The sequence below is a fragment of the Alosa sapidissima genome, chromosome 10 (assembly GCF_018492685.1).
Source record: "Alosa sapidissima isolate fAloSap1 chromosome 10, fAloSap1.pri, whole genome shotgun sequence".
NCBI lineage: Eukaryota > Metazoa > Chordata > Actinopteri > Clupeiformes > Clupeidae > Alosa > Alosa sapidissima.
In genome coordinates this window covers 24,576,415-24,604,391 of record NC_055966.1, presented here as the reverse complement: position 1 = coordinate 24,604,391, position 27,977 = coordinate 24,576,415, and the positions used below count along the sequence as shown (strand labels likewise).

General features: G+C 42.1%; 3 protein-coding genes across 46 annotated transcripts; 1 reads left to right on the top strand and 2 right to left on the bottom strand.

Annotated features, from left to right (window-relative positions):
* Nucleotides 1-1,433: 1,433 nt before the first annotated feature.
* On the bottom strand, nucleotides 1,434-3,541 carry mettl6 (methyltransferase 6, methylcytidine). Its single transcript, XM_042106697.1, has 5 exons — nucleotides 2,849-3,541; nucleotides 2,620-2,754; nucleotides 2,308-2,478; nucleotides 2,028-2,169; nucleotides 1,434-1,793 (listed from the first exon to the last, which is right to left on the bottom strand). Exons 1-5 carry the CDS (start codon nucleotides 3,083-3,085, stop codon nucleotides 1,636-1,638), a joined length of 843 nt encoding a protein of 280 aa, XP_041962631.1. The 5' UTR covers nucleotides 3,086-3,541; the 3' UTR covers nucleotides 1,434-1,635.
* Nucleotides 3,542-3,607: 66 nt separating this feature from the next.
* eaf1 (ELL associated factor 1) lies at nucleotides 3,608-8,820 on the top strand. The gene is made up of 6 exons (XM_042106699.1): nucleotides 3,608-3,895; nucleotides 4,247-4,341; nucleotides 4,451-4,587; nucleotides 4,776-4,954; nucleotides 6,359-6,580; nucleotides 8,368-8,820. The coding sequence occupies exons 1-6, from the start codon at nucleotides 3,793-3,795 to the stop codon at nucleotides 8,415-8,417; spliced, it is 786 nt and encodes a 261-aa protein (XP_041962633.1). The 5' UTR covers nucleotides 3,608-3,792; the 3' UTR covers nucleotides 8,418-8,820.
* Nucleotides 8,821-11,738: 2,918 nt separating this feature from the next.
* On the bottom strand, nucleotides 11,739-22,008 carry LOC121720493 (proline-rich extensin-like protein EPR1). Of its 44 annotated transcripts, none has more exons than XM_042106668.1 (9): nucleotides 21,873-22,008; nucleotides 21,732-21,793; nucleotides 20,700-21,655; nucleotides 20,508-20,603; nucleotides 19,128-20,258; nucleotides 12,924-13,001; nucleotides 12,006-12,857; nucleotides 11,897-11,929; nucleotides 11,739-11,820 (listed from the first exon to the last, which is right to left on the bottom strand). In XM_042106668.1, exons 1-8 carry the CDS (start codon nucleotides 21,893-21,895, stop codon nucleotides 11,906-11,908), a joined length of 3,222 nt encoding a protein of 1,073 aa, XP_041962602.1. In that variant the 5' UTR covers nucleotides 21,896-22,008; the 3' UTR covers nucleotides 11,739-11,820; nucleotides 11,897-11,905. The 44 variants fall into 44 exon arrangements, with proteins under 44 accessions (XP_041962602.1, XP_041962611.1, XP_041962600.1 ...); XM_042106677.1 differs by having other exon boundaries at nucleotides 20,874-21,655; XM_042106666.1 differs by having other exon boundaries at nucleotides 12,006-12,416; nucleotides 12,666-12,725; nucleotides 12,888-13,001; nucleotides 19,128-21,655.
* Between the last annotated feature and the right edge of the window lie 5,969 nt (nucleotides 22,009-27,977).

The window sequence follows — 27,977 nt, the reverse complement described above, 5'->3', positions numbered from 1 at the left end:
TCATATTTGAAAAATGTCCCTCTGACCAAATTACATAAATTGTATGGAGCTGATGCAAAAGCTTTGGTTTGTGATTATTCTGCTAGATGTGTAGGCCTACTTTTTATTTGCTGCTTTTTATTGTTTGACATTCAGAATGTTGAGTTCACTTACTAAACTTGGAAATGTTTCAGTCAAATCACCTAGGGAAAGACTGTGGCTGAATTCAGTCCATCAATCTCAGGGTTTGTTCATTCTGTACAACCATTTTCAGTGAGAGAATGTGTGCACAATAGCTGGATGTGTCGAGTCTGCTCTCTATGAAATAACACTGGCTACCTTTTATCAACGTGCTTGATTCAATAACAGAGAGAAGCTATTTATGAATCGTCTCAACAAACATGCTTTTTAATAGAGGAACGATGGAGAAAGGCAGTGGTTGACAAGCAGGGGAAGGTTGTCTCATGGTCTGCATGCGGTGGAAGGAACAGGGTGTGGGTGTGTTGGTCATTTCAATCTGTTATAAGTCTGTTAAATAATGAGGTTTGAACCTGATAAGGCTAGGACCTTGATAGCCTCTGCACTTAATTCATGATGTTCTCTGTGCTTCCCACCAACAGGACGTGAAACTAGGACATGCTGAATGGACACAGAGGCTGTAAGCAGGAACAATCACTGTAGTGCCACACAGCTCTCAAGGGGAAAGTAGGATAGTAGGAAAGAATGTTGTATTTGTGTTTTCATTGCCCATGTGTTACATATACAGCTCTGGAACAAAACTTGAGAGACCACTGTACATTTTTCTGAAGTCATCCTACGGTTGCTGACGAGTGACATTGGAATGAGTTGACAGTCATATTCAAATTTACAGTTGTCTCTTAATTTTGAATATGACTGTCCACTCATTCAAATATCTCCTAGCAACTGTAGGATGACATCAGAAAAATGTGCAATGGCCTCTTAATTATTCCAGAACTGCATGTTTGACATATGCATGCACAGTAGAGGTTTCTAAGCATGCTGTAAAACTAAAAGCCAATTCTACGAAATCATTGAAAAGGTCAGGTGTAGGCTGGACCCTGTTGCCTGTTGGCATGAGGAATGATATTTTAATCAACCAATACTCACATAATGACTAACATTAGGCCCATCAGTGTTGTTATACACTCTAATGCCATTTTATCTGATTAAATATAAATTGTACAGACATTAAAATGGTCTCAAATTGAGTCAAATTAAGTACAGAAAAATGTATGGTTAAATGGATTTTTTAGATTTTGCATGTATAACCGATGGGTTCTAGATTTTTTGCAGAGGTCTGTTGCTGCCATCTTGTGGCGACCTGTTCCAGTAAATATGGAGGTGTATATAGGTGTAGTATTTGACCATTCAATACAGGCTGAAATGTCACCAGGATACAATGAACTCAATGAATGTGGTGACACAAAACAGAGTAGGAAAAATGTATTCATACTTTTATTAATACTACGAAGAAAAAAAACCAATATGGATAAAATTCCTCAAATCATGGTATGTACAAATGTTCATGGCTGTATTTCTATCAAAAAATGTGTTCACTGTATAAGAAATAATATTTTATACTATTCTTTAAATTGACAATAATATGCAACATCCTTGGTTCAATTTGCCACATTATTATACTTGGTTGTTCAAGGTCACTGGGCGTCTAAATTTGCTCTGAAGGAAGACGCGAGGCACACATAAACCCTCTTTCTTGTTCACGGTCTCTCGCAGAACATATTCATTCACCACAGTCTCAAATCCAGCGTCATGGAATAGTTTGGTCAGCATCTCTGGAGCAGATCAGAACAACTTACATGTAACAACACCATGACAAGCAATACAATATATTGCTGGTTATAACTTAAACTGGTTTGCAAAAGGTCTGCATCTTTCATTGTAGGTGAAAAGGCTGAAATGTTGGATTGTTTTTGGTGAACATGCAATAAAGGGATGCTTTGTGACATTGTTTTGATGCTGTGTGTCAACATTATCAGATTATTTACTCAATCAAGTTATTTACTGACCTTTAGAGAAGAAATAGGACCGTGTGCCATCCTGCCTCACGTAGAAGTTCTCCCCAAGCTTGTTTCCCGATTTAAACCGGAGCATGGCGTGGTCATACAGGCCATAATCTCTAAACAATACCACTCCACCTGGTTTTAGAACCTAGCAGATAAAACAAACATGAAAGACTGTCAGTGTGAAAACTGCATGTATACAGCATAATGTTCAGTTAACATTAATTATGCAAATGTATAGTGTTAGGAGTAACTTGTGTATGTATAATTGCTACCAATACATTACCATGTATAAATTCACAAGCGCTTGCTGCATCTTGTCGGGATGAATAGCAGAAAGCACAAATATGAGAGTTGCTGCATCCACGCTTTCTGCAGAGATATTATCCTGTAGGTCATCTTTGGTCAAATCACACTGGAACGCCAAACACCTCTCCGGAGAGTACAGAGAATTTTGCTGAAACCAGAAACACTGTTAGTAAAGCTTCTGCAAATAACTGTAACTGAATACTGTCAGGGTGCAGTTTGTAAACGTATCTGCCTGTGAACAACAGACCATGATATGATTGAATAAACATGGGCTCTGTTCACTATTCACCTTCACAAACTCCACAGCTCTTGGAGAGAAGTCACAGGCATACACAAAGATATTGAGGTCCTCTTCCAGAAGTGGGAAAATACAATTACCCACTCCACAGCCAGCCTCCAGCAGCACCAACTTCTGGGACACAAACTAATGAAGGACAGATAAGACAGATGGGATGATCAAAAGCTGCGACCTTAAAGCCAGTTTAATCAGGTAATTTTGGGCCCAGTTTTACGATTACCTCTCTGCATGCTTTCAGCTCCTCAAATTCTCTAGTCGTCCAATGTCTGTCCTTAAAAAAGTTTGTTGTATTCCGCTTGTAAAACAAATCCCAGTTCTTCTGGGCATCTTTCTCAAGCTTCTGCTGCTTAAATTCGGACACCAATACTCGGTCGTCTTTCAACTTGTCCAGCTCCTCCTGGGAAAGAATTCTCGAGCCAGAATCATCTGGTTTGACGTGAGACTCAACTGACTCCATTTAATTTGCTCTAGGTGGTCAGTTATCTATCTCATCTCAAAATGATCTCAAAGACAAGTAACGTTATAGTCTACCTGACTGACTCACTCCAGCATCGATAGAATCATAAGTAATTAACCTACATTTATATATATATATAAAACATGGAATATATTAATTTTCAAAACGATTGTCTATTTCTGGAGACAGTTGTCATAATAAATGATAAAATGCCTACAAAATAGTAGATTGCTTCCTTTCACATCAACTCTTCAAAACTCAGCATGGAATTTCTACTGTGTGTAGCTGTAATTGTCGTCCGTGTAGAAACAAAACCGCAATAGATGTTTCTTTTACATCGTTTGAAAGCTCAGCCAGAGGCTCAGCCCAACAAATGTATTTCTTTTTTAAAGACACGATAAAAAGACAACGCATGAATTATAAAACCTGCAAATACTAATAAATCAATCTAAAGGAAAACACTAGCTCGAGGCCTCATCGGTATCATTTGACAACAGAACCAAAACAGGAAGAGGTGTAGCTGATTCCATGACGTTTACGTTACACTTTGTTTTTGTACAAGAGATTAGGTAGTGTGCTCTAGCAGCTGCCTATCATGTAGCCTGACTTTATCATTTGTGATTTACTATCATATTTTATTCACTTAATGAAACAGCTGGCTTTTCTGGAATTTTAGTAAATGTGAAATTTATCGTTCGAAGTAAGCCATGAATGGAAATTCTAATCCGCTTTTGGACAAAGAAGAACATGTCTTAAAGCTTGGGGAAAGCTTTGAAAAACGCCCTAAGTCTTCGTTTCATACCATTAGATGTAAGTTGACCTTACTTTATGTTATGATCATAGTTAGGGGTTACAGTGAGTTAGCCTGACTGACAGGCTTAGCTGTGTTATGCTAGCATACTAGCTAGCCTGCATAATTGGCAAGTTATGTCACTTAGGTATCTATGAAATAGACTGCAAGCAAGCAATGAAATAATGTCAGTGACATTGAAGTCATATAACAGCATTAACGAGACATCTCTTTACAACTTTTCCTTTTAATAATACTCCATGTTGTGGCTTTTTATATGTTGTGCCATTATCCCTGTAAATTCAGTCAACCAGCTGACAGTTGTTTTCCTCTCTTTGAGTGCTTCTTTCATACGGTTTTTGTTTTTACAGATGATTTCAAACCAGCGTCCATAGACACAACTTGTGAAGGGGAACTGCAAGTTGGAAAAGGCGATGAAGTCACCATCACATTACCTCACATTCCGGTATTGTGACACCATCTCCTAGATGTGAACCCACATAGTTAAAAACTAAACACATGCTTCCACACTACTTTCTCTGTGATATTTTGAATAACTTTTTATTCTCTCCCAGGGTTCCACGCCACCCATGACGGTATTCAAAGGCAACAAGAGGCCATATCAGAAAGACTGCGTTCTGATCATCAACCATGACACCGGGGAGTATATTCTTGAAAAGCTGAGCAGCAGCATACAGGTCAAGAAGACCAGGTGAGGCTGCAGAACCATATTTGCCATCACAGAACAAACAATATTATGTGCTAGGCTTTATAAAAATCCTAAATGCAAACACATAGACACAAATGAATATGTTGACTAAATGTCAGTGTATCTAATAGCCATGGAGTCACATGCTTCATAAGGAGTAGCATGGTATGATTCCACTGTGTTATCTGCAGAGCGGAGGGAAGCAGTAAGATCCAGGCACGGATAGAGCAGCAGTCAGTGAGGGCTAACCAGCCTCCCTCACAGTTCCGTGCTCCAACCAAGCCAGGAGCAGGTGCCAAAGCATCTCCATCACCATCACCATCCAAGGACAATCCCTCCCCTGAGCCTCAGCTAGATGACATCAAGAGAGGTGAGGGCATGTCTCCTGCTGTGTGTGATGCTGTTTATTTATGACAGGAACAGCTGCGAGTTTGTTGTTTTTAATTTATATTGTTATTCATGTATTCATTTCTACCCAAAGAGACTTACTGATGATGCAGCACATTATTCAAAATATGCAGACTTGGGCAGTTTCATGTGGAGCTTTGCCAGAAAGCCATCATTAGTAGTCCAGGAGGGAAAGTGGACTACCCTCTGTTAGTGATGACTGCTGTCCTAAAACTGTCTTTCTTGTATTCATGCTCAGTTATATTCCTCACAGTGTACTGTATACTGTATTACTAAAATCATTATACATTACTATAATCATAATTACATTAACAGTCATTGCATTTCGTATTCCCCAAAGAGGTCTATCCATTGTTCGCTTTCTTTTTCAGTATACCTCGGGTAGTTTATGTGTGCATATGCTGTGTGCACTTTAAAGCCAGCCTATGACATGGAGGGAAAAGTCTTAAGTCAAACTAAACCTAATTTAATAACTAGGTAAAATGTGCTAAATGAACACCATGGGCAAGACCATAAGCACAAACACTTGAGTTGAGTCAGCTCAAAGCTCCCGCATGGCACATGATAGCTCTAACTCATGCACAGGAACACGGCTTGATGATATACTTTGCTCTTTGCCCGCCATTTAAATAATGTCCCCTTAGACTTTAAACCCAACACTATGTCTCGTCACTTCACATCTTGGAATTGACCATTCCAAGGTGTCCAACTTCAGTGGAAATGCATGGATTCCAGTTGCTGCTACTGGAAGAAACTGGAATCCATGCATTTCCACTGAATTATTTTTGGAATCTGATCCCTTATCATACCTGTTCATTCTTACTCGTTGCTCGACTTATCGTGACTAAATTCAAGATGGCTGCAAACGCTAAACTTCGTGAAGATACTGTCTGTATAAATCGTCTTGTAAGTAAACTACCAGTGCTTTTTCAAAGTTCTCAATGTCTCGTTTTAAATGTCAGGGCCCTCGGAAGTCTACCAATGAAGTGTGGAGATACATTGAGCCTCGTAAATGGGTGTAAAACAGTGATTTATTTGCATGGCTAGCCCGATGCCAAAGCACCACTATTGAAAAAGCTGTTGGTAGCATCGGCTAACTAGCGCCAGATTTTGGAGTGCAGGGGACAAGCCGAGATGGGCTATGAGACATACGTTCACACTCGGTATCATGTTTCAATACACTTTAGGTCAATATCACACCGGAATTCTCCTTTAATTTTCTAGAATATTTAGTAATGATGTTTTATTATAACAGTTCAGTTGCCTTTATTATTATATTATCATATCAGATTAGTTGCCTTTATGACCGTGTAATAATGCTGAAAGCATGGTAAACTCTCTAAACTCTTTAAACTGCCCGTCCCAGAGCTGCGTGCGGAGGTGGAGGTCATTGAGCAGATGAGCAGCAGCGGCAGCAGCAGCTCCTCGGACTCGGGCAGCGGCTCTGGGAGTGGCGACGACAGCTCCAGCAGCGACGGAGAGTGCGAGCGATCACCTGCTCCCCACCACCAGGCCTCTCCAAACCGCCTCCCCATGGTCAATGGCACTGACAAGTCCCAGAGCAGCAACCAGCTCATAAATACACTCAGTAAGTACCATTATTACATGTTCATTATGAAGGTGCCATTTGGGGAAGTCCAGAATGACTTTTACACAATAATCTACTACCCCAAATCAGAAAAAATTGGGACGTTGTGTAAAATGCAAATAAAAACAGAATGTTATAATCTGCAAATCTCGTAAACTCATATTTAGTTGCAAAAAGGACACAGGCAACATTCCAAATGTTCAAAAATGACAGTGACTAATTCATGGAAAATATATGTTGATTTTGAATTTGATACCAGCAACACTTTAAAAAAAAAATTGTACGGGGCCAACAAAATGCTAGAAAAGTTGTGTAATGATAAAGAAAACAAAAGGAGGAACTATATTAGGGTAACTGGCAACATGATTGTGTATAAAAAAAAGAGCATCCCAGAGAGGCAGAGGCTCTTAGAAGTAAAGATGTAGAGGTATTCATCACTTTGTAAACCTGTGTGGACAAATGATAAATATAAATGCTTCTTCTAATATCATTAGAATCAGAGAATCCAGAGAAATCCTTGCAAACAAGGGATAGAGCTGATAAACAATATTGGAAATCATGGACTCATCAATCATGGACTCATCTGGGCTAAAAAGGAGAGGGCCTATCCAAGTATCCAACCCATCCAACTTGTTTTAGTGCTCAGTTCTAAGCCCAACATCTATGACGGTGTGGGTATTGGCAAAGTCCTTTTAGGCAAGTCCCTCCACTCGGCGGCCATTTGACAACGCTTTTTGGGCACTCGTCGGGCATCCATTTCGGCAGACATGCGTGTGCGCAAGGCTTCACGACACCAATCTTGCTCCAGCGGCGAGATCACAACAGATGATTGGCACGATGTCTTCACAACACACCATATGATTGGCTCAATGTATTCACATCATACCACATGATTGGCTCAATGTATTCATATGTCGACGTTTTGCCGAGGAAGGGGTGGGATATGTGTAGACAACGGCCATATTGGCGTGACAAACTAGCCCCATGCATTTCTATGGAGTATTTTTTGAGTGCTGTGTCTCCACATTAGAAAGTCTCTGGTATTAGTGCCTACAACATGGGCATCTTGCACATCTGGCAAGGCACAATCAATTCTGAATGATGTATACAGGTTTTGAGCAACATATACTGCCATCCAGGCAATGTCTTTTCCAGGCAAGACCTGGAATATTTCAGGAAAACTATTAATTAACTCTGTGAAATTAATCCTGCACATATTTAAGCAGTATGATTCCATAGAAGGTGCATCATGGAATGAAAAAACATGATTAAGAATACCCCATACTGTTAAGCTACTGAAATCCTATATCGGGCAGAAATGGGACAACGTTTCATTCTCAAAACTCTTGCAGCTGGTCTCCTCAGTTCCTAAACATTTACAGAACTTTGTTAAATGAAGAGGTGAAGCAGCACAGTGGTAAAAATGCCCCACCCCAACTTTTTTTGAAACATGTGGCTGGCATCAACTTCAAAATGAACATATATTTTCCATGAAATAGTAAAACATTTAATTTCCAACATTTGATATGTTGTCTATGTCCTTTTTGCACAACGTCTCAACTTGGTGTTGTATAAACTGATTTTAGCTGGAGGTGTTGATTTGGTTGGATCGATGTTTAAAAGATCGGTTTGCCCTTTGCAGTTCAGTGTTGGAATGTAACATCTATAGAAGCTTAGCAACTTTTTTGAGACATGCTGGACATGCCTTGACCAGAAGAGTTTGTTGCACAAGTACATTGATCTTTTTTAGTTGAATATAACTTGAAATGTGTATTTCCTCTACACAGGGAATGATCTTCAGTTGAGTGAATCTGGAAGTGACAGTGACGATGACTGAGCACCTTATTTTTCCATCTTCGCTGCCATTCTCCTTCCACTGAGTACCTCCCAATCCCTCAACCCCTAGCACTCAGTCTTCACTCACTTGTGCAAAGCTTGGCTCCTCTATATTTTAACTATCCCTCTGAGCACTGGGAGATTAAAAGAGTGTATTTTTTATTAGATGTATATTTTATTTTGTATTTCAGAGTTCAGATCTTTTACATATGAAGTTGCAGGAAGGTGTGTATCTGGGTTTACATATTCAAAAACAGCAGATAAACATGGTGGAGATATGAATCAGGCAATGGAATGATTGCATTCTAACTTGAGTCTTTATTTTCATACTGTATTGGACCATTTAATCACTCCCCTGATACTGTTAGCATTGTCAGTATTAAAACGGTTACAATAGCCCATAAGCAGCAGCCCATTGTCATTTTAGACATATTTTTAGTTCTATCTTTTGTGATGTTCACCTTGTATGGGTATCCACTGTACAGAAGAAAAGGCTTATCTTTTTCTATCAGAAAAAAAAAAAAAAAAGAAAAAAAAAAAAAAAAAATATATATATATATATAGTATTGTATTGTATTTTAGACATATTCCAGGTCTACGAGCCCAGGAGGTGGCATTGCAAGAAGTTATTTATTTATTTTGTATATTGAGAGAATGTGTGCTTTTTTTACTAAATTGTGTGCCCATTTTACAAAATTGTGTGCTTGTTTGATTTAATTGTGACCTCTTTTTAATTATTTTGTTTGTTTATTCATTGACAGGAACTCAGAGAAGCAGAACAGACTGTTCGGTAAAGCTGGAAAATTTGGCAATTCACACATTAGAGTAACGTTCCTATATATCAATAACTCAAAAGCCAAACATTGTTAAAATACAAACGACAAAGTGTTTTTTATAGACTTAAAGAGACTGTAGCAGTGACTTTGTAGATGTACACACTGATCCTGATCCACTGAGCTTTGTACAGGACAGGTGCAAGTGCATGAGATGGATTTGGCCTGTCCCACGACGTCTCCCTAGCAGAGGGAAACTCTGTGATTTCAGGATGCCTGCAAGTCAGCTCCATATGATAGTAGTCAGACACACAATCAGTGATGGGTAAAAGTCATGAGAAATGTTACATTTTTGTCACAAAGCTAGGGAACAATTGGTGCAACTTTATGCAGGTATCCTGTACAATAAACAAGGATTGTAAATGTAAATCAGGTTTCTAGGCCAAGTATACTTGCATATACAAGGAATTTGGTCTGCATTTATCCCATCCGTGAATTAGTGAGCACACAGCGAGGTGAAGCACACACTAACCCGGAGCAGTGAGCTGCCTTGCTACAGCAGCACTCGAGGAGCAGTGAGGGGTTAGGTGCCTTGCTCATGGGCACTTCAGCCGTTCCCACTGGTCGGGGATCGAACCGGCAACCCTCCGGTTCCAAGCCCGAAGCCCTAACTAGTAGGCCACAACTGCCCCATTGAATTGACTGCCCCATTAATTTAAATCTATATCTATATCTATAGATAAATGCATAAATAAAAATGGGACTTAATGGGACTTATACAAAAGTATTTGCCGTTCAGCTGGTCACAGGTTTTAGTTTTCCCAATGGCCACATGGGTTTTATGTAGCAGACACCTACCAACATTTTTAACAATGAAAGAAAGAAAAACAAACCTGGTCACATCCTATTTTTTCAGTTACTGAATTTAAATTGTCTTTACATCACCACTTTTTTGAACACATTCATCTTTATTATATATATATATATTCATTCAACAGACATATGTCTGATATCACAGGTCACTTTAATGAATGTGTATATATGTTATCACATCATAGATCATGCTGTTAGTATGCATATTGGGAATGCAAAAAAGAACAAAATTATATCAGTGTGGTAAGATAAAATGGCCATTATGCAGGACACAAAGTGTGTATAGACGTAGAGTCTTTACCTTGCGCATTACGCGCTGGCTCCCATGCTTTAGGTGTTACTGAAGAGTCTGAGCTGTAAGAAAGCGGTGGCCATTTTATCAGGATTAGAACATTCACAATCTGCAGTTGTATATTATTATCTTTGTGAGCAGTTCTTGTGTTTGTGTGTGCACTGTACTTCCCCACCGCTGTGGTGCATATCTAGTCCTTTCCATTTCCCAAGCTCAATGGCTTCTTCGCTTCCATATTGGGGTTGTTTTAGTTGTTTATCAGCATACTGTATGTATTTTGTGGAATTTTAAATGCATTAAAGTTTGTCTGTCCAAATGCTCCTTGTCTTCATGGAGGTTTTAATAATTTGGCATAAAAAGATAATTTTTAATGATTATTATTATTAGACCTCAGCATGTTTAACCACCAGGTGGAAGTATTGGCCTTCCCAGTTCCTGTTCCAGTGTTTCAAGGCCTCTGCTCTAAATGGTAACCAATTAGAACATTATAGAGGAAGTTCCTTAAAAAATGATATTGTCTTTAGAAATTGATGGCCAGTGGCACAATACTATAGCCCCCCCCCCAGTCCCCTATCGTGCACCTGGTGCAATGTGGCACAAAGCACATCACAAAGCTTATGCTCATCTTGCACTTAAGGAGTTGATTTTCTGTCACACATATCTGGCTGTTCTGTGATTAGGTGATTAAAAGGGAGGACCGACATCAGTTAAGAGGCCATTTTCACATTTTTTCCCCCCCATCATACTTAAATCATTTTAACATACTTAACTCTGGGTTCATTAACAATGTTGTTGGTGCTTTGTTTTGTGTAGGGATCTTGTGCAAGCTACTGATGAGGTTTGATGCCATTTTGAACATTACGATTTAAAAAAAAAAAAAAAAAAAAAAAAAAAAGCTATTTGGGAAACATTTCACTCATGGCCCTTAGCTACTCCACTGTATGGGATTTGGGGCTATAGCATATACCGGAACAAGCTCTTTAGTGGTTGATCAATGTCTCCACGGCCTATTTGATGTCTTTTAATGCAGCATAAAAACTCCCCTGGGTTAAAACATTGCTAACTTTAGGATGACCCATAACATATGATGCCAGTCATCTTGAGAGAACTCTGCCATCTCAATGGATGTACTGCTCAACGGGAAGTTCAAACACAAAGCGGACAAAGATGGCACGCTCCCAACAGCTCAAAAGCCCTGCTCAAACAAATGAAATCTCAATTGAGCATGGTCATATATATATATATATATATATACACATATACACACACACCATTTCCATTACAGGACTGTGGTAGAATGTAAGAGCTGCTAGCCTACTCCTTCTCCCTACTGAAAGGCTACAGGTTTAGAAACAGAATAATGCAAGGAAATTAGGCAATTTTGTAAGTTTAAGAAAAGTTTATTCTTTAAGCCACAATTCATAATGCAACAAGAGCCCAGATATCCATGTGGATGAGTCCAAAGCCTGCTGGGAAAATAAACATGAATTAATTGCTGAAAATCTCAGTACACAAAATGATTGAGATACCAAACACACATACCACAGAAGGTCAACTGGACAAGCCTATCCTTTTCTGTGGAGAGAGAACACATTAGAGCAAATTCAAATCCTTATCAAAGCTCAGACACATTAAAACCATTTTACCTTACAGGGGTGGGCTTCACAGTTTGGTCCACCGGAGCTTCATGTGGAGGACTGGGGACAAGAGCAGGCTCAGAAGCAGGAGGATCATCTAGCGGGATGTAGGTGGTTTGGGTATAGATCTTTTTCCCTCGCACATAACGATTGAAAGACTTCACCACATAGCGGGTCTGAAAACCCAAAGGCTCTGTGATAACAAGGTAGTGCTCTGGCCCTGATGAGGAACCCTCAGTAGCACCACCATTAGAGGTAGCCTCTCCACCAACATCCTCCATGAAGGAGCTGCCAAAACTGCCCCCAACACGGTCTAATGAAGTCATCTGAGGCGGTGGCGTTTGGGCTGGTGCCTGGGGCATATGATTCAATGCTGGGGGTTTCTGGCCCGATGCTGGGGGCTCTTGGGCTGGAGCCTCAGGCACCTTAGGTTTCTCGTTCACTGGAGCTGGAGGCATCTTGATCCATGTTGGGGGCATCTGAGCCCATGCTGGGGGCTCTTGGGCTGGAGCCCCAGGTGTCTTGAACTTCTGAGCCGCGCTCAAAGTCCACACAGGAATAAGTTTCTCTTGATGGGAATTTAGGTTTACCTGAACAGGTTCATTGGGACGTGATGCATCTTCACCGTTCGTGAAGCTGCGGTCGCTCACAGAAGCCACAGGGACACTGGGCACCTTAGGTTTCTTGTTCACTGGAGCTGGAGGCATCTTATTCCATGCCGGGGGCGTCTGAACCCATGCTGGGGGCTGTTGTGCTGGAGCCTCAGACACCTTAGGTTTCTTGTTCACTGGAGCTGGAGGCATCTTGATCCATGCCAGGGGCATCTGAACCCATGCTGGGGGCCCTTGGGCTGGAGCCTCAGGCACCTCGTTCACTGGAGCCGGAGGCGTCTGAACCCATGCTGGGGGCTCTTGGGCTGGAGCCTCAGGCACCTCGTTCACTGGAGCCGGAGGCATCTTATTCCATTCCAGGGGCATCTGAACCCATGCTGGGGGCTCTTGGGCTGGAGCCTCAGGCACCTTGGGTTTCTTATTCACTGGAGCTGGAGGCCTCTTGATCCATGCCGGGGCCTCCTGAGCCGCACTGAAAGTCCACACAGGAATCATTTTCTCCTGATGTGAACTTAAGTTCTCCTGAACAGGTTCATTGGTACTTGAGGATGCATCTTCACCGTTCGTGAAGCTGTGGTCACTCACAGAAGACACAGGGGCACCGCCAGGAGGCCTCGGTCTGGAGCCAAAGTACCCAAAACTCTGGGGCACTTCCAGCCCTAGAACATAACCACTTCAGTTACAATATCCTCTGGTTGTATTGTTTATTAGGCTACAAATAAACTCAATTCTTACCTTGAAGGCGAGGACTGCATAGGCCTACATCAGTCAAGAAAAGGCAAATCCAAAGTAGCCTATAGAGTACAACACATTTAGACAAACTGATTGACTATGTACAAAAAAAACCTAATCAGCAATACTCTGTGTGTACCTGAACATCAAACGAAGACTCATGACCAACTGCAAAGTCTTCACTCAAACCCACCCCCCAACTCCAGACGCAGCTGCTCACTCCTCTATAATGCTGCAGCAACACTCCAGCTTTAACTCACAGTTAACCAAGCTGGGCTTTTAACAGTCTGGCTCCCAATTAACCAAGTGACTTCAGCTGAATCTTAATTAACCAACAAGCTTCAGCTGATTCCAGTTGCTATGTGTCTCAACTCTCTTCAAGTGTGAACTGTCATTCAGCTCTCCTGGGATCCTATGGGTGATGTGGCTAAGTATCCTGAACAAACTCCTATTTTATTATAAAAAAACACTCCATGAACTATAACATCTTAGTGATTTATGATGCCATCTACTATGGTCTAAAATGAAAAAAGAAATAATGTTTTTTGTGACAAGTGATTGTTCATGTCTATAAAAGTAAATAAGAATCTTAACCCACCTAACGTTTTGAGTGATGCATATTCTACTCAACTTTGAATTACTATTTATTTTGGTTATTTGTTATTCAAACTAGGATCTGCATTTATTTAAATTATTTTAATTAATCCTATCTTATATACAAGTATAAACAAGTAATTAAAACATTTCCACCTAAATTTGTAGAATATCATGTCAATTTAATCTTATCTGGTTCTCTTCAAGTTGTAAAATTATTTTTTTTTTCTGCCTTGGTGATATTTAGGACAATGTTGATTAAAGCATTTTTCACTTAAACCTAATGTTTCATGTTTTGTAATGTTTCATACAGTAATACAAGTCTACTGCTCTGAATAGGCTAAATACAACTTTATCATTTTTATGTAGCCTACTGTATAGTTAACTTTGGCCTTGGTGCCCTGACATATAGCTTTTGTGGCCCCCTGCCCAATATGCCCAACTGAATAATTTAACTAAAAATGTCCTAAAAGTGTCAGAATGTAGGTATGTAATGCCATTTATACAAGAATGCTGACCATTCGAAGGTACACACTTCTCTTGGCCTGTTACAGCTAAGTGAAGTTTATGTTTAGCATCACATTTCTCTCAGCATGCCTGTGACTGCTAACTGCCCTTTTTGCATTCAAGGCAAACCTCCCTCCTGCTGTGCAGAGATGGCTAGATGGCTACCACGGCCAACCCCTTCTCACCAGACTGTATTTTTCACTAGATGACTATTTTTCCAGACAGACAGGCAGGCAGGTGCTTTTGCTTTTCCTATAATGCTCAGGATGACTCACCTGTCACATATACCATAGGTATGGTTTCATGGGAACAAATTTATGACAGTAAGGACAGTGTAGGGTGAGGCAAACCTGTGGACCAAACGGGTGGAGAGGGAGCCACTGAAGATCCAGCTATCCAGCTGTACAATGCTCTGTCTAATCTCAACACAGTATTTTGAAGCCATATACTTTGTTGGCTGTTTGCCAAAGAAATATCCTGTCTAAACAATGATGTATGTCACTTTAGCCAAATGAATACATGTAAATAAAATGTAAATTAAATGTACACAAATTGATTACCTTCCATTCAATTCAGCCAGCTGAATTAAGCTTTGTGATCTATAGCCACCAGGTGGAGCCAAAGGGCCAGTCAGACATGCTTTTGCCAGGGTTTCACATGCTGAAGGGTAATACAACCTGCATGGATTTTGTGAATGGAATTTATTCACACTTGAATAGTAGTTTCTGTGACATTCGTTAATCGACTTGTACAGACTTCTCCTAGTAAAATGGCGGCAACCTAAAGAGGAGTTTAGGTAATGCACTGACTGCACAAACAGTCCTTTTTCATACCCTTTCTGTATACTTGCAACTTTGGTTTGTCTGCAGGGACCCTCTCCACAGCATCACAAAAGTGTAACTAGATGTACCGCAGAGCGGTACAAAATATGACCGCCGCTCTGTCCTGTACATCCGTTCAGCGAACATAAAGCATGCTAAGCAATTTGTATCTTCATCTTCTACTCCATCACTCTTGAACCTTTTGTGTATGCTTGTTTGGCATGCCTGTGTGTGTGTGTGCGGGCCGCACAGCAAGTAGCCTACTGGCGCTGCGAAGGTGAATAGATTTAGATAGATAGATAGATAGATAGATAGATAGATACTTTATTGATCCTCAAGGGGAAATTCAAGAAGATTTGTAGCACTAGCCAAAACATTTGTAGCAGTGTTATAAAACCTTTAAAGAAGCCCTATGCAACAATTTTAGCAAAAATTAGGTAATAAGAAGAAGACTAGGAAGAACAGTACAGTGCATTTTCATGCACTGTAATAACAATAAGAAGAAGCCTAGGAAGAACAGTACAGTGCATTTTCATGCACTGTAATTAATGGACTTGGCAGAGGAAACTCCTTAGCCTCGTCTTCGTCCGTTAATACCGTAGCCTTAGGGACACCTCGACGGGCGTTATATCCAGGGCCCGAATTATCTTTTTGTCTTTAAGGGGGTCTCTCTATCTTATCAAAAGTTGCCACACCCCGCGCATAGCCTAACAAGGCGATACAATTAAATAGCCTAGGCGCGAGTGGCGCTTTTGCGCAGTAGCCTATGCGCACGATAGGCCTAGACACACGCACACAATAGACAGAGATGTTTCATAGAAATTTATTACTTTTAATTCATTTCAACATATTATTGATTGTAATATTCCATATTTAATTTTAATTTCAAGAGTGCCATTCTCAATTTCACAACGTAGGCTAACTCATTTGAAGCAGACCACCGTCTCAGATAGGCTATCCTCAGTGTCACAGTGACACAATAATGCATGTAGTATAACTTATACACAGGGAAAATGCACTAACTGGCAGAAAATAATAAAGCCATTGCAGCCAAACTTGTAGTATTATAGGCTAATGTGCACATAGTAACAACACCTGGGCGTTCAGTCGTCTCGTGTGTTGAACCGTGGGAATAAATAGACGAACAATTTTGGAATTTGGACTGAGATGTTGTCGGTTAGCCATTGAATAGGCTATTCTGCCATCAGAGATTGCTAACAGGTGTTTCAAAATATCTGGGAACTTTCCGGAGCTCTGAATGACAGAGGATAGCTACAGATCAGTTCACAGAATCATTGAAGTAAGGGCCATAATTTATAGCTTTGTTAATCAACATAGAAGAGGTAAGGCGCACGTTCAACAGCAAACAGGACTTTTCCGCACATATCAACCCGTGTAGGCTAGCCCAATGAACGCCTATGTAAATACACAAAAATTCTCTTCAAAGCAGGTAACTTCTTCAGACTTGCGAGTAGGCTACTGTCAAATCGATCGTATGCGGTTTGCTCATATAGTCTAGTGGTGTGGTGGTGAAGTGTCATCATGCTGCGTCCAAGAGCGTAGGGTAGATCTACGTCCTGTAATAGCCTATATTTTAATTTCACGTCTGTAATGGTAAGAGATCGCACAGGGATAGATAATGAGCGGTTGTTTAAAGGAGAATTCCGGTGTGATATTGACCTAAAGTGTATTGAAACATGATACCGAGTGTGAACGTATGTCTCATAGCCCATCTCGACTTGTCCCCTGCACTCCAAAATCTGGCGCTACTTAGCCGATGCTACCAACAACTTTTTCAGTAGTGGTGCTTCGGCATCGGGCTAGCCATGCAAATAAATCACTGTTTTACACCCATTTACGAGGCTCAATGTATCTCCACACTTCATTGGTAGACTTCCTAGGGCCCTGACATTTAAAACGAGACATTGAGAACTTTGAAAAAGCACTGGTAGTTTACTTACAAGACGATTTATACAGACAGTATCTTCACGAAGTTTAACGTTTGCAGCCATCTTGAATTTAGTCACGATAAGTCGAGCAACGAGTAAGAATGAACAGGTATGATAAGGGATCAGATTCCAAAAATAATTCAGTGGAAATGCATGGATTCCAGTTTCTTCCAGTAGCAGCAACTGGAATCCATGCATTTCCACTGAATTATTTTTTGAATTTTATTTATTCCATATTGGGGTTGTTTTAGTTGTTTATCAGCATACTGTATGTATTTTGTGGAATTTTAAATGCATTAAAGTTTGTGTCTGTCCAAATGCTCCTTGTCTTCATGGATGTTTTAATAATTTGGCATAAAAAGATCATTTTTAATGATTATTATTATTAGACCTCAGCATGTTTAACCACCAGGTGGAAGTATTGGCCTTCCCAGTTCCTGTTCCAGTGTTTCAAGGCCTCTGCTCTAAATGGTAACCAATTAGAACATTATAGAGGAAGTTCCTTAAAAAATTATATTGTCTTTAGAAATTTTAGTTGATTTTCTGTCACACATATCTGGCTGTTCTGTGATTAGGTGATTAAAAGGGAGGACCGACATCAGTTAAGAGGCCATTTTCACATTTTTTCCCCCCCATCATACTTAAATCATTTTAACATACTTAACTCTGGGTTCATTAACAATGTTGTTGGTGCTTTGTTTTGTGTAGGGATCTTGAGCAAGCTACTGATGAGGTTTGATGCCATTTTGAACATTACGGTTTAAAAAAAAAAAAAAAAAAACCTATTTGGGAAACATTTCACTCAGGGCCCTTAGCTACTCCACTGTATGGGATTTGGGGCTATAGCATATACCGGAACAAGCTCTTTAGTGGTTGATCAATGTCTCCACGGCCTATTTGATGTCTTGTAATGCAGCATAAAAACTCCCCTGGGTTAAAACATTCCTAACTTTAGGATGACCCATAACATATGATACCAGTCATCTTGAGAGAACTCTGCCATCTCAATGGATGTACTGCTCAACGGGAAGTTCAAACACAAAGCGGACAAAGATGGCATGCTCCCAACAGCTCAAAAGCCCTGCTCAAACAAATCAAAACTGAGCATGGTCATATATATATATATACACACATACACACCATTTCCATTACAGGATTGTGGTAGAATGTAAGAGCTGCTAGCCTACTCCTTCTCCCTACTGAAAGGATACAGGTTTAGAAACAGAATAATGCAAGGAAATTAGGCAATTTTGTAAGTTTAAGAAAAGTTTATTCTTTAAGCCACAATTAATAATGCAACAAGAGCCCAGATATCCATGTGGAGGAGTCCAAAGCCTGCTGGGAAAATAAACATGAATTAATTGCTGAAAATCTCAGTACACAAAATGATTGAGATACCAAACACACATACCACAGAAGGTCAACTGGACAAGCCTATCCTTTTCTGTGGAGAGAGAACACATTAGAGCAAATTCAAATCCTTATCAAAGCTCAGACACATTAAAACCATTTTACCTTGCAGGGGTGGGCTTCACAGTTTGGTCCACCGGAGCTTCATGTGGAGGACTGGGGACAGGAGCAGGCTCAGAAGCAGGAGGATCATCTAGCGGGATGTAGGTGGTTTGGGTATAGATCTTTTTCCCTCGCACATAACGATTGAAAGACTTCACCACATAGCGGGTCTGAAAACCCAAAGGCTCTGTGATAACAAGGTAGTGCTCTGGCCCTGATGAGGAACCCTCAGTAGCACCACCATTAGAGGTAGCCTCTCCACCAACATCCTCCATGAAGGAGCTGCCAAAACTGCCCCAAACAGGGTCTAATGAAGTCATCTGAGGCGGTGGCGTTTGGGCTGGTGCCTGGGGCATATGATGCCATGCTGGGGGTTTCTGGCCCGATGCTGGGGGCTCTTGGGCTGGAGCCTCAGGCACCTTAGGTTTCTTGTTCACTGGAGCTGGAGGCATCTTATTCCATGCCGGGGGCGTCTGAACCCATGCTGGGGGCTCTTGGGCTGGAGCCCCAGGTGTCTTGAACTTCTGAGCCGCGCTGAAAGTCCACACAGGAAAAAATTGCTCTTGATGGGAATTTAGGTTTACCTGAACAGGTTCATTGGGACGTGACGCATCTTTACCGTTCGTCAAGCTGTGGTCGCTCACAGAAGCCACAGGGACACTGGGCACCTTAGGTTTCTTGTTCACTGGAGCTGGAGGCATCTTATTCCATGCCGGGGGCGTCTGAACCCATGCTGGGGGCTCTTGGGCTGGAGCCCCAGGTGTCTTGAACTTCTGAGCCGCGCTGAAAGTCCACACAGGAAAAAATTGCTCTTGATGGGAATTTAGGTTTACCTGAACAGGTTCATTGGGACGTGACGCATCTTCACCGTTCGTCAAGCTGTGGTCGCTCACAGAAGCCACAGGGACACTGGGCACCTTAGGTTTCTTGTTCACTGGAGCTGGAGGCATCTTATTCCATGCCGGGGGCGTCTGAACCCATGCTGGGGGCTCTTGGGCTGGAGCCTCAGGTGTCTTGAACTTCTGAGCCCCCTGAGGCTCGCTGAAAGTCCACACAGGAATAAGTTTCTCTTGATGGGAATTTAGGTTTACCTGAACAGGTTCATTGGGACGTGACGCATCTTCACCGTTCGTCAAGCTGTGGTCGCTCACAGAAGCCACAGGGACACTGGGCACCTTAGGTTTCTTGTTCACTGGAGCTGGAGGCATCTTATTCCATACCGGGGGCGTCTGAACCCATGCTGGGGGCTCTTGGGCTGGAGCCTCAGGCACCTCGTTCACTGGAGCCGGAGGCATCTTATTCCATGCCGGGGGCGTCTGAACCCATGCTGGGGGCTCTTGGGCTGGAGCCTCAGGCACCTCGTTCACTGGAGCCGGAGGCATCTTATTCCATTCCGGGGGCATCTGAACCCATGCTGGGGGCTCTTGGGCTGGAGCCTCAGGCACCTTGGGTTTCTTGTTCACTGGAGCTGGAGGCATCTTATTCCATGCCGGGGGCGTCTGAACCCATGCTGGGGGCTCTTGGGCTGGAGCCTCAGGCACCTTGGGTTTCTTGTTCACTGGAGCTGGAGGCATCTTATTCCATGCCGGGGGCGTCTGAACCCATGCTGGGGGCTCTTGGGATGGAGCCCCAGGTGTCTTGAACTTCTGAGCCGCGCTCAAAGTCCACACAGGAATAAGTTTCTCTTGATGGGAATTTAGGTTTACCTGAACAGGTTCATTGGAACGTGACGCATCTTTACCGTTCGTCAAGCTATGGTCGCTCACAGAAGCCACAGGGACACTGGGCACCTTAGGTTTCTTGTTCACTGGAGCTGGAGGCATCTTATTCCATGCCGGGGGCGTCTGAACCCATGCTGGGGGCTCTTGGGCTGGAGCCTCAGGCACCTTGGGTTTCTTGTTCACTGGAGCTGGAGGCATCATATCCCATGCCGGGGGCGTCTGAACCCATGCTGGGGGCTCTTGGGATGGAGCCTCAGGCACCTCGTTCACTGGAACCGGAGGCATCTTATTCCATTCCGGGGGCATCTGAACCCATGCTGGGGGCTCTTGGGCTGGATCCTCAGGCACCTCGTTCACTGGAGCCGGAGGCATCTTATTCCATTCCGGGGGCATCTGAACCCATGCTGGGGGCTCTTGGGCTGGAGCCTCAGGCACCTCGTTCACTGGAGCCGGAGGCATCTTATTCCATGCCGGGGGCGTCTGAACCCATGCTGGGGGCTCTTGGGCTGGAGCCTCAGGCACCTCGTTCACTGGAGCTGGAGGCATCTTATTCCATGCCGGGGGCGTCTGAACCCATGCTGGGGGCTCTTGGGCTGGAGCCTCAGGCACCTTGGGTTTCTTGTTCACTGGAGCTGGAGGCATCATATCCCATGCCGGGGGCGTCTGAACCCATGCTGGGGGCTCTTGGGATGGAGCCTCAGGCACCTCGTTCACTGGAACCGGAGGCATCTTATTCCATTCCGGGGGCATCTGAACCCATGCTGGGGGCTCTTGGGCTGGATCCTCAGGCACCTCGTTCACTGGAGCCGGAGGCATCTTATTCCATTCCGGGGGCATCTGAACCCATGCTGGGGGCTCTTGGGCTGGAGCCTCAGGCACCTCGTTCACTGGAGCCGGAGGCATCTTATTCCATGCCGGGGGCGTCTGAACCCATGCTGGGGGCTCTTGGGCTGGAGCCTCAGGCATCTTGGGTTTCTTATTCACTGGAGCTGGAGGCCTCTTGATCCATGCCGGGGCCTCCTGAGCCGCACTGAAAGTCCACACAGGAATCATTTTCTCCTGATGTGAACTTAAGTTCTCCTGAACAGGTTCATTGGTACTTGAGGATGCATCTTCACCGTTCGTGAAGCTGTGGTCACTCACAGAAGACACAGGGGCACCGCCAGGAGGCCTCGGTCTGGAGCCAAAGTACCCAAAACTCTGGGGCACTTCCAGCCCTAGAACATAACCACTTCAGTTACAATATCCTCTGGTTGTATTGTTTATTAGGCTACAAATAAACTCAATTCTTACCTTGAAGGCGAGGACTGCATAGGCCTACATCAGTCAAGAAGAAAAGGCAAATCCAAAGTAGCCTATAGAGTACAACACATTTAGACAAACTGATTGACTATGTACAAAAAAAAAACCTAATCAGCAATACTCTGTGTGTACCTGAACATCAAACCAAGACTCATGACCAACTGCAAAGTCTTCACTCAAACCCCCCAACTCCAGACGCAGCTGCTCACTCCTCTATAATGCTGCAGCAACACTCCAGCTTTAACTCACAGTTAACCAAGCTGGGCTTTTAACAGTCTGGCTCCCAATTAACCAAGTGACTTCAGCTGAATCTTAATTAACCAACTGGCTTCAGCTGATTCCAGTTGCTATACGTTAGACCGGCACATCCGGGAACTTGACTCGTGACAAACGTTCCCGCCCCTTTCGGGGGGAAAACAAACAACCCCTCTCATTAACTCCAACGCAAATTATGGTCAATAAACGTAATTCGTACAGAAATCGCAGGAGTAAATAATAACAAAAAATACCACAAATCAATATGATCACTCAATACATAACCACTTTGCCGGTCGTTGACCGTGAAAGATACCTACAAAAGCTTAATTCAATTAATATAAAAACATGTCCCTTCAGTCTCCCGAGTACGAAGTGGTGCAACAACCCCACTCAGTGACCAGAAATATACGGTCTTCTCTTCTTTTTCTTTTTACAATTTTCTTCTATGAGGATTTTTTTTGAGGACATGGTAGGCAAAAGAAACTCAGGGAGGGGTTCTTAGCTGTGTGGTTTGTACATCTACCGGTTCACTCTGGCTTGTTCTGAGGGAATGTTTTCCCCTCAAAAGGGGCATGGCGCAAACAACCTGCTCTGTGTGACGCGGGTCCGGTTGTAAGTATGTGTCTCAACTCTCTTCAAGTGTGAACTGTCATTCACAGGTGATGTGGCTAAGTATCCTGAACAAACTCCTATTTTATTATAAAAAACACTCCATGAACTATAACATCTTAGTGATTTATGATGCCATCTACTATGGTCTAAAATGAAAAAATAAATAATGTTTTTTGTGACAAGTGATTGTTCATGTCTATAAAAGTAAATAAGAATCTTAACCCACCTAACGTTTTGAGTGATGCATTTTCTACTCAACTTTGAATTACTATTTATTTTGGTTATTTGTTGGCCTTGGTGCCCTGACATATAGCTTTTGTGGCCCCCTGCCCAATATGCCCAACTGAATAATTTAACAAAAAATGTCCTAAAAGTGTCAGAATGTAGGTATGTAATGCCATTTATACAAGAATGCTGACCATTCGAAGGTACACACTTCTCTTGGCCTGTTACAGCTAAGTGAAGTTTATGTTTAGCATCACATTTCTCTCAGCATGCCTGTGACTGCTAACTGCCCTTTTTGCATTCAAGGCAAACCTCCCTCCTGCTGTGCAGAGATGGCTAGATGGCTACCACGGCCAACCCCTTCTCACCAGACTGTATTTTTCACTAGATGACTATTTTTCCAGACAGACAGGCAGGCAGGTGCTTTTGCTTTTCCTATAATGCTCAGGATGACTCACCTGTCACATATACCATAGGTATGGTTTCATGGGAACAAATTTATGACAGTAAGGACAGTGTAGGGTGAGGCAAACCTGTGGACCAAACGGGTGGAGAGGGAGCCACTGAAGATCCAGCTATCCAGCTGTACAATGCTCTGTCTAATCTCAACACAGTATTTTGAAGCCATATACTTTGTTGGCTGTTTGCCAAAGAAATATCCTGTCTAAACAATGATGTATGTCACTTTAGCCAAATGAATACATGTAAATAAAATGTAAATTAAATGTACACAAATTGATTACCTTCCATTCAATTCAGCCAGCTGAATTAAGCTTTGTGATCTATAGCCACCAGGTGGAGCCAAAGGGCCAGTCAGACATGCTTTTGCCAGGGTTTCACATGCTGAAGGGTAATACAACCTGCATGGATTTTGTGAATGGAATTTATTCACACTTGAATAGTAGTTTCTGTGACATTCGTTAATCGACTTGTACAGACTTCTCCTAGTAAAATGGCGGCAACCCAAAGAGGAGTTTAGGTAATGCACTGACTGCACAAACAGTCCTTTTTCATACCCTTTCTGTATACTTGCAACTTTGGTTTGTCTGCAGGGACCCTCTCCACAGCATCACAAAAGTGTAACTAGATTTGTATCTTCATCTTCTACTCCATCACTCTTGAACCTTTTGTGTATGCTTGTTTGGCATGCCTGTGTGTGTGTGCGCGGGCCGCACAGCAAGTAGCCTACTGGCGCTGCGAAGGTGAATAGATTTAGATAGATAGATAGATAGATAGATAGATAGATAGATACTTTATTGATCCTCAAGGGGAAATTCAAGAAATTTTTAGAAGATTTGTAGCACTAGCCAAAACATTTGTAGCAGTGTTATAAAACCTTTAAAGAAGCCCTATGCAACAATTTTAGCAAAAATTAGGTAATAAGAAGAAGACTAGGAAGAACAGTACAGTGCATTTTCATGCACTGTAATAATAATAAGAAGAAGCCTAGGAAGAACAGTACAGTGCATTTTCATGCACTGTAATTAATGGACTTGGCAGAGGAAACTCCTTAGCCTCGTCTTCGTCCGTTAATACCGTAGCCTTAGGGACACCTCGACGGGCGTTATATCCAGAGCCCGAATTATCTTTTTGTCTTTAAGGGGGTCTCTCTATCTTATCAAAAGTTGCCACACCCCGCGCATAGCCTAACAAGGCGATACAATTAAATAGCCTAGGCGCGAGTGGCGCTTTTGCGCAGTAGCCTATGCGCACGATAGGCCTAGACACACGCACACAATAGACAGAGATGTTTCATAGAAATTTATTACTTTTAATTCATTTCAACATATTATTGATTGTAATATTCCATATTTAATTTTAATTTCAAGAGTGCCATTCTCAATTTCACAACGTAGGCTAACTCATTTGAAGCAGACCACCGTCTCAGATAGGCTATCCTCAGTGTCACAGTGACACAATAATGCATGTAGTATAACTTATACACAGGGAAAATGCACTAACTGGCAGAAAATAATAAAGCCATTGCAGCCAAACTTGTAGTATTATAGGCTAATGTGCACATAGTAACAACACCTGGGCGTTCAGTCGTCTCGTGTGTTGAACCGTGGGAATAAATAGACGAACAATTTTGGAATTTGGACTGAGATGTTGTCGGTTAGCCATTGAATAGGCTATTCTGCCATCAGAGATTGCTAACAGGTGTTTCAAAATATCTGGGAACTTTCCGGAGCTCTGAATGACAGAGGATAGCTACAGATCAGTTCACAGAATCATTGAAGTAAGGGCCATAATTTATAGCTTTGTTAATCAACATAGAAGAGGTAAGGCGCAAGTTCAACAGCAAACAGGACTTTTCCGCACATATCAACCCGTGTAGGCTAGCCCAATGAACGCCTATGTAAATACACAAAAATTCTCTTCAAAGCAGGTAACTTCTTCAGACTTGCGAGTAGGCTACTGTCAAATCGATCGTATGCGGTTTGCTCATATAGTCTAGTGGTGTGGTGGTGAAGTGTCATCATGCTGCGTCCAAGAGCGTAGGGTAGGTCTACGTCCTGTAATAGCCTATATTTTAATTTCACGTCTGTAATGGTAAGAGATCGCACAGGGATAGATAATGAGCGGTTGTTTAAGATTAAATTACAATGCCAGACACCTTCAGATATCAGAGACTCCCTCAGATGTTTTACTTTGTTGCTTTCATGGGAGCCAGTCCTCACTCTATGGGAGCTCGGCTCCCTCTGGCTCCCACGTAATTCGAGCACTGGTTATATCCCACAGGCCTACATAGTCAGCTTGCCCACAAGGTTATCGCTAAATGTAATTTAATTGTAAATGCATATTCTGGTCTTCCCCAAAACTACTCTGATTAAAGGTATACTATGCAGGTGTAGGTATTTTTGGCAAGTGTAGGGCTCCCTCTAGAGTTGCGATGTAGGCTATGTATATGTTACTCTGCTATTATAAATAGCAAACTTCTCCCGACTTATCCTCCCTGTACACAATGCAAATACTTTAGTTGTGGAGGTGAAGGATTAACAACACTCAAGAACAATCTCCAAAGAGTTATAGCCTATCTAATGATAAGGTAATGTTTCGCGATTCTCGCGAGATTTGTCGGGGCGCCGCTCATGGAAGTTGTATGGCTGGTTTTCTCAGTAGGGACAAACATATTAGAAAGCTAGATACACATTGGGCTCCAAAACGTACGTAAATAGCGATGCCATCTTGGTGGGGGCAACAATCACTGGAGGCCAATGGAAGAGCATGTGACTGACTGGAAATCAGAAAGGTGCCTCTGATTTCCGGTAAGTGTAAAGGTGTTTGCCCCCAGCAATATTGCGCCTGCGTTTACGATGCCACCTAATAGAACTCGATGGACAATGCCGTATCTAGCTTTTTAATATCTATGGGGACAAAGTCCTTTTAGGCAAGTCCTTCTACTCGGCGGCCATATTGTAACGCTTTTTGGGCACTTATCGGACATCTATTATGGCAGAAATGCGTGTGCGCAAGGCTTCATCACACCAACCTTGCTCCAGCAGTGAGATCACAACACATGATTGGCACAATGTATTCACATGTTGACTTTTTTGCCACGGAAGGGGCGGGATATGTGTAGACAACTGCCATATTGGCGTTTCAAACTAACTTCATTTCTATGGAGGATTTTTGAGTGCTGTGTCTCCTCATTAGAAAGTCACTGGTAGGGACTCACTACGTCTATACTGTAGAGCTATGCTAGTCGAACGATTTGCCTATTACAAGTTCATTTATGATCAAATTGGCTTCGTAAAGGTGAAAATCTTGCATAGTGTGCCTTTAATGTCGTTTTGGTCCCCAATGATAATTCACACTCATTATCATCCAAAAATAGACCCAAGGTTGTTCTTAGACTGGACTTGTCCTCTAAGCACAATGTTAAAAATGGGGCCCATTTCGTCAAAACATTACACACAATTAACACAACTACACACCCAAGTTGCAGAAAACATCAGATCTTTTGCAAAGTGAAACACTTTGTGCTGAACACAAAACACATTTGACATTTCTGAGGTTATAGTGTAGGCCTAAATTATTTTTTTTCAGTGATATAAGAGTTTAAAGATTAGATCATTTAGAGTACATAAATATATTGACCAAACACACACAAAAAACTAAGCATAGCCACTAGCAGACCCACATTATTTTGGTTGAATGGCTCAATCGATTTTTTACAGCATAGTCAACAAATGATGCATTTTTTGTTTTAATCTTGATAATTCAATTTTTTTATAATACAAAAATGTCAACCTGTGAAGAGGTCTAATCAGCTAATTAAAGGGACACCAGGCAAGCCTGATGCTTTTTCTCTACGAAACTACCCCTCGCTCGGTCTTCCGTCAAGGGTTTTCGCTGCTTCTTAGCCTGCTCTGCCATTATACACACGTTTGCAACAATCTCTAGCGTTTCGTTAGCCTGCCTCTGTGCTGTAAACTGATCCTGCTTCGGTCGGCGGGTAGGATACACCGAACTTGCAAGTGGGATATTCTTCCTACAGGCAGTAGGGGCGGGCGAGAGAGCCTTCATTCGCCCCGTAATGAGTCATTTAACCATATACCGACTTACAAAGATGATTAATTAACACAAAAACGTTGCCTGGTGTCCCTTTAAGTCAAAACACCGGCAACGGTTTACTGAGCCTTTAATCTCAATCTGGGCAGGGCAATGGAGTTTTCCACAATTTTTGCTATGTCCTTGCGTCTGATGACTGTGTGTGATGAGGGTGGTTTTTTCCACGGTTCTGTCTTGAAATAGTAGAGAGGTGTTTGTTTTGCAAACTACTGCGTGTAGTGTTTTGCAAAAACTGTGAAGTTGAGAATGTGCTTATACTTGTCTTGTGCACATCTGGGTTGAGGTTTTGCTGTTTGTATTTAGTTTTTCTTATTTGCTTTAATACTTCTGTAAACTGTAAGAGCATGTCTGTCAAAACAATTAACACAAAGGTGTAAACAGAACTCTGCCCAAAATGATACGTTTTGTTTGCAAAAGGCTCTAACACTTACAAAACACTTAAAACATGCAACAAAAGCAAATTACTGTGTGCTGTCATTACAAGCCGGAGAATAAAATGCAAAACATAGATTTCAATATGAGGAGGTTCAGCCTTAATTTTTTGTTATGTCTGTATTTGTTACTTTA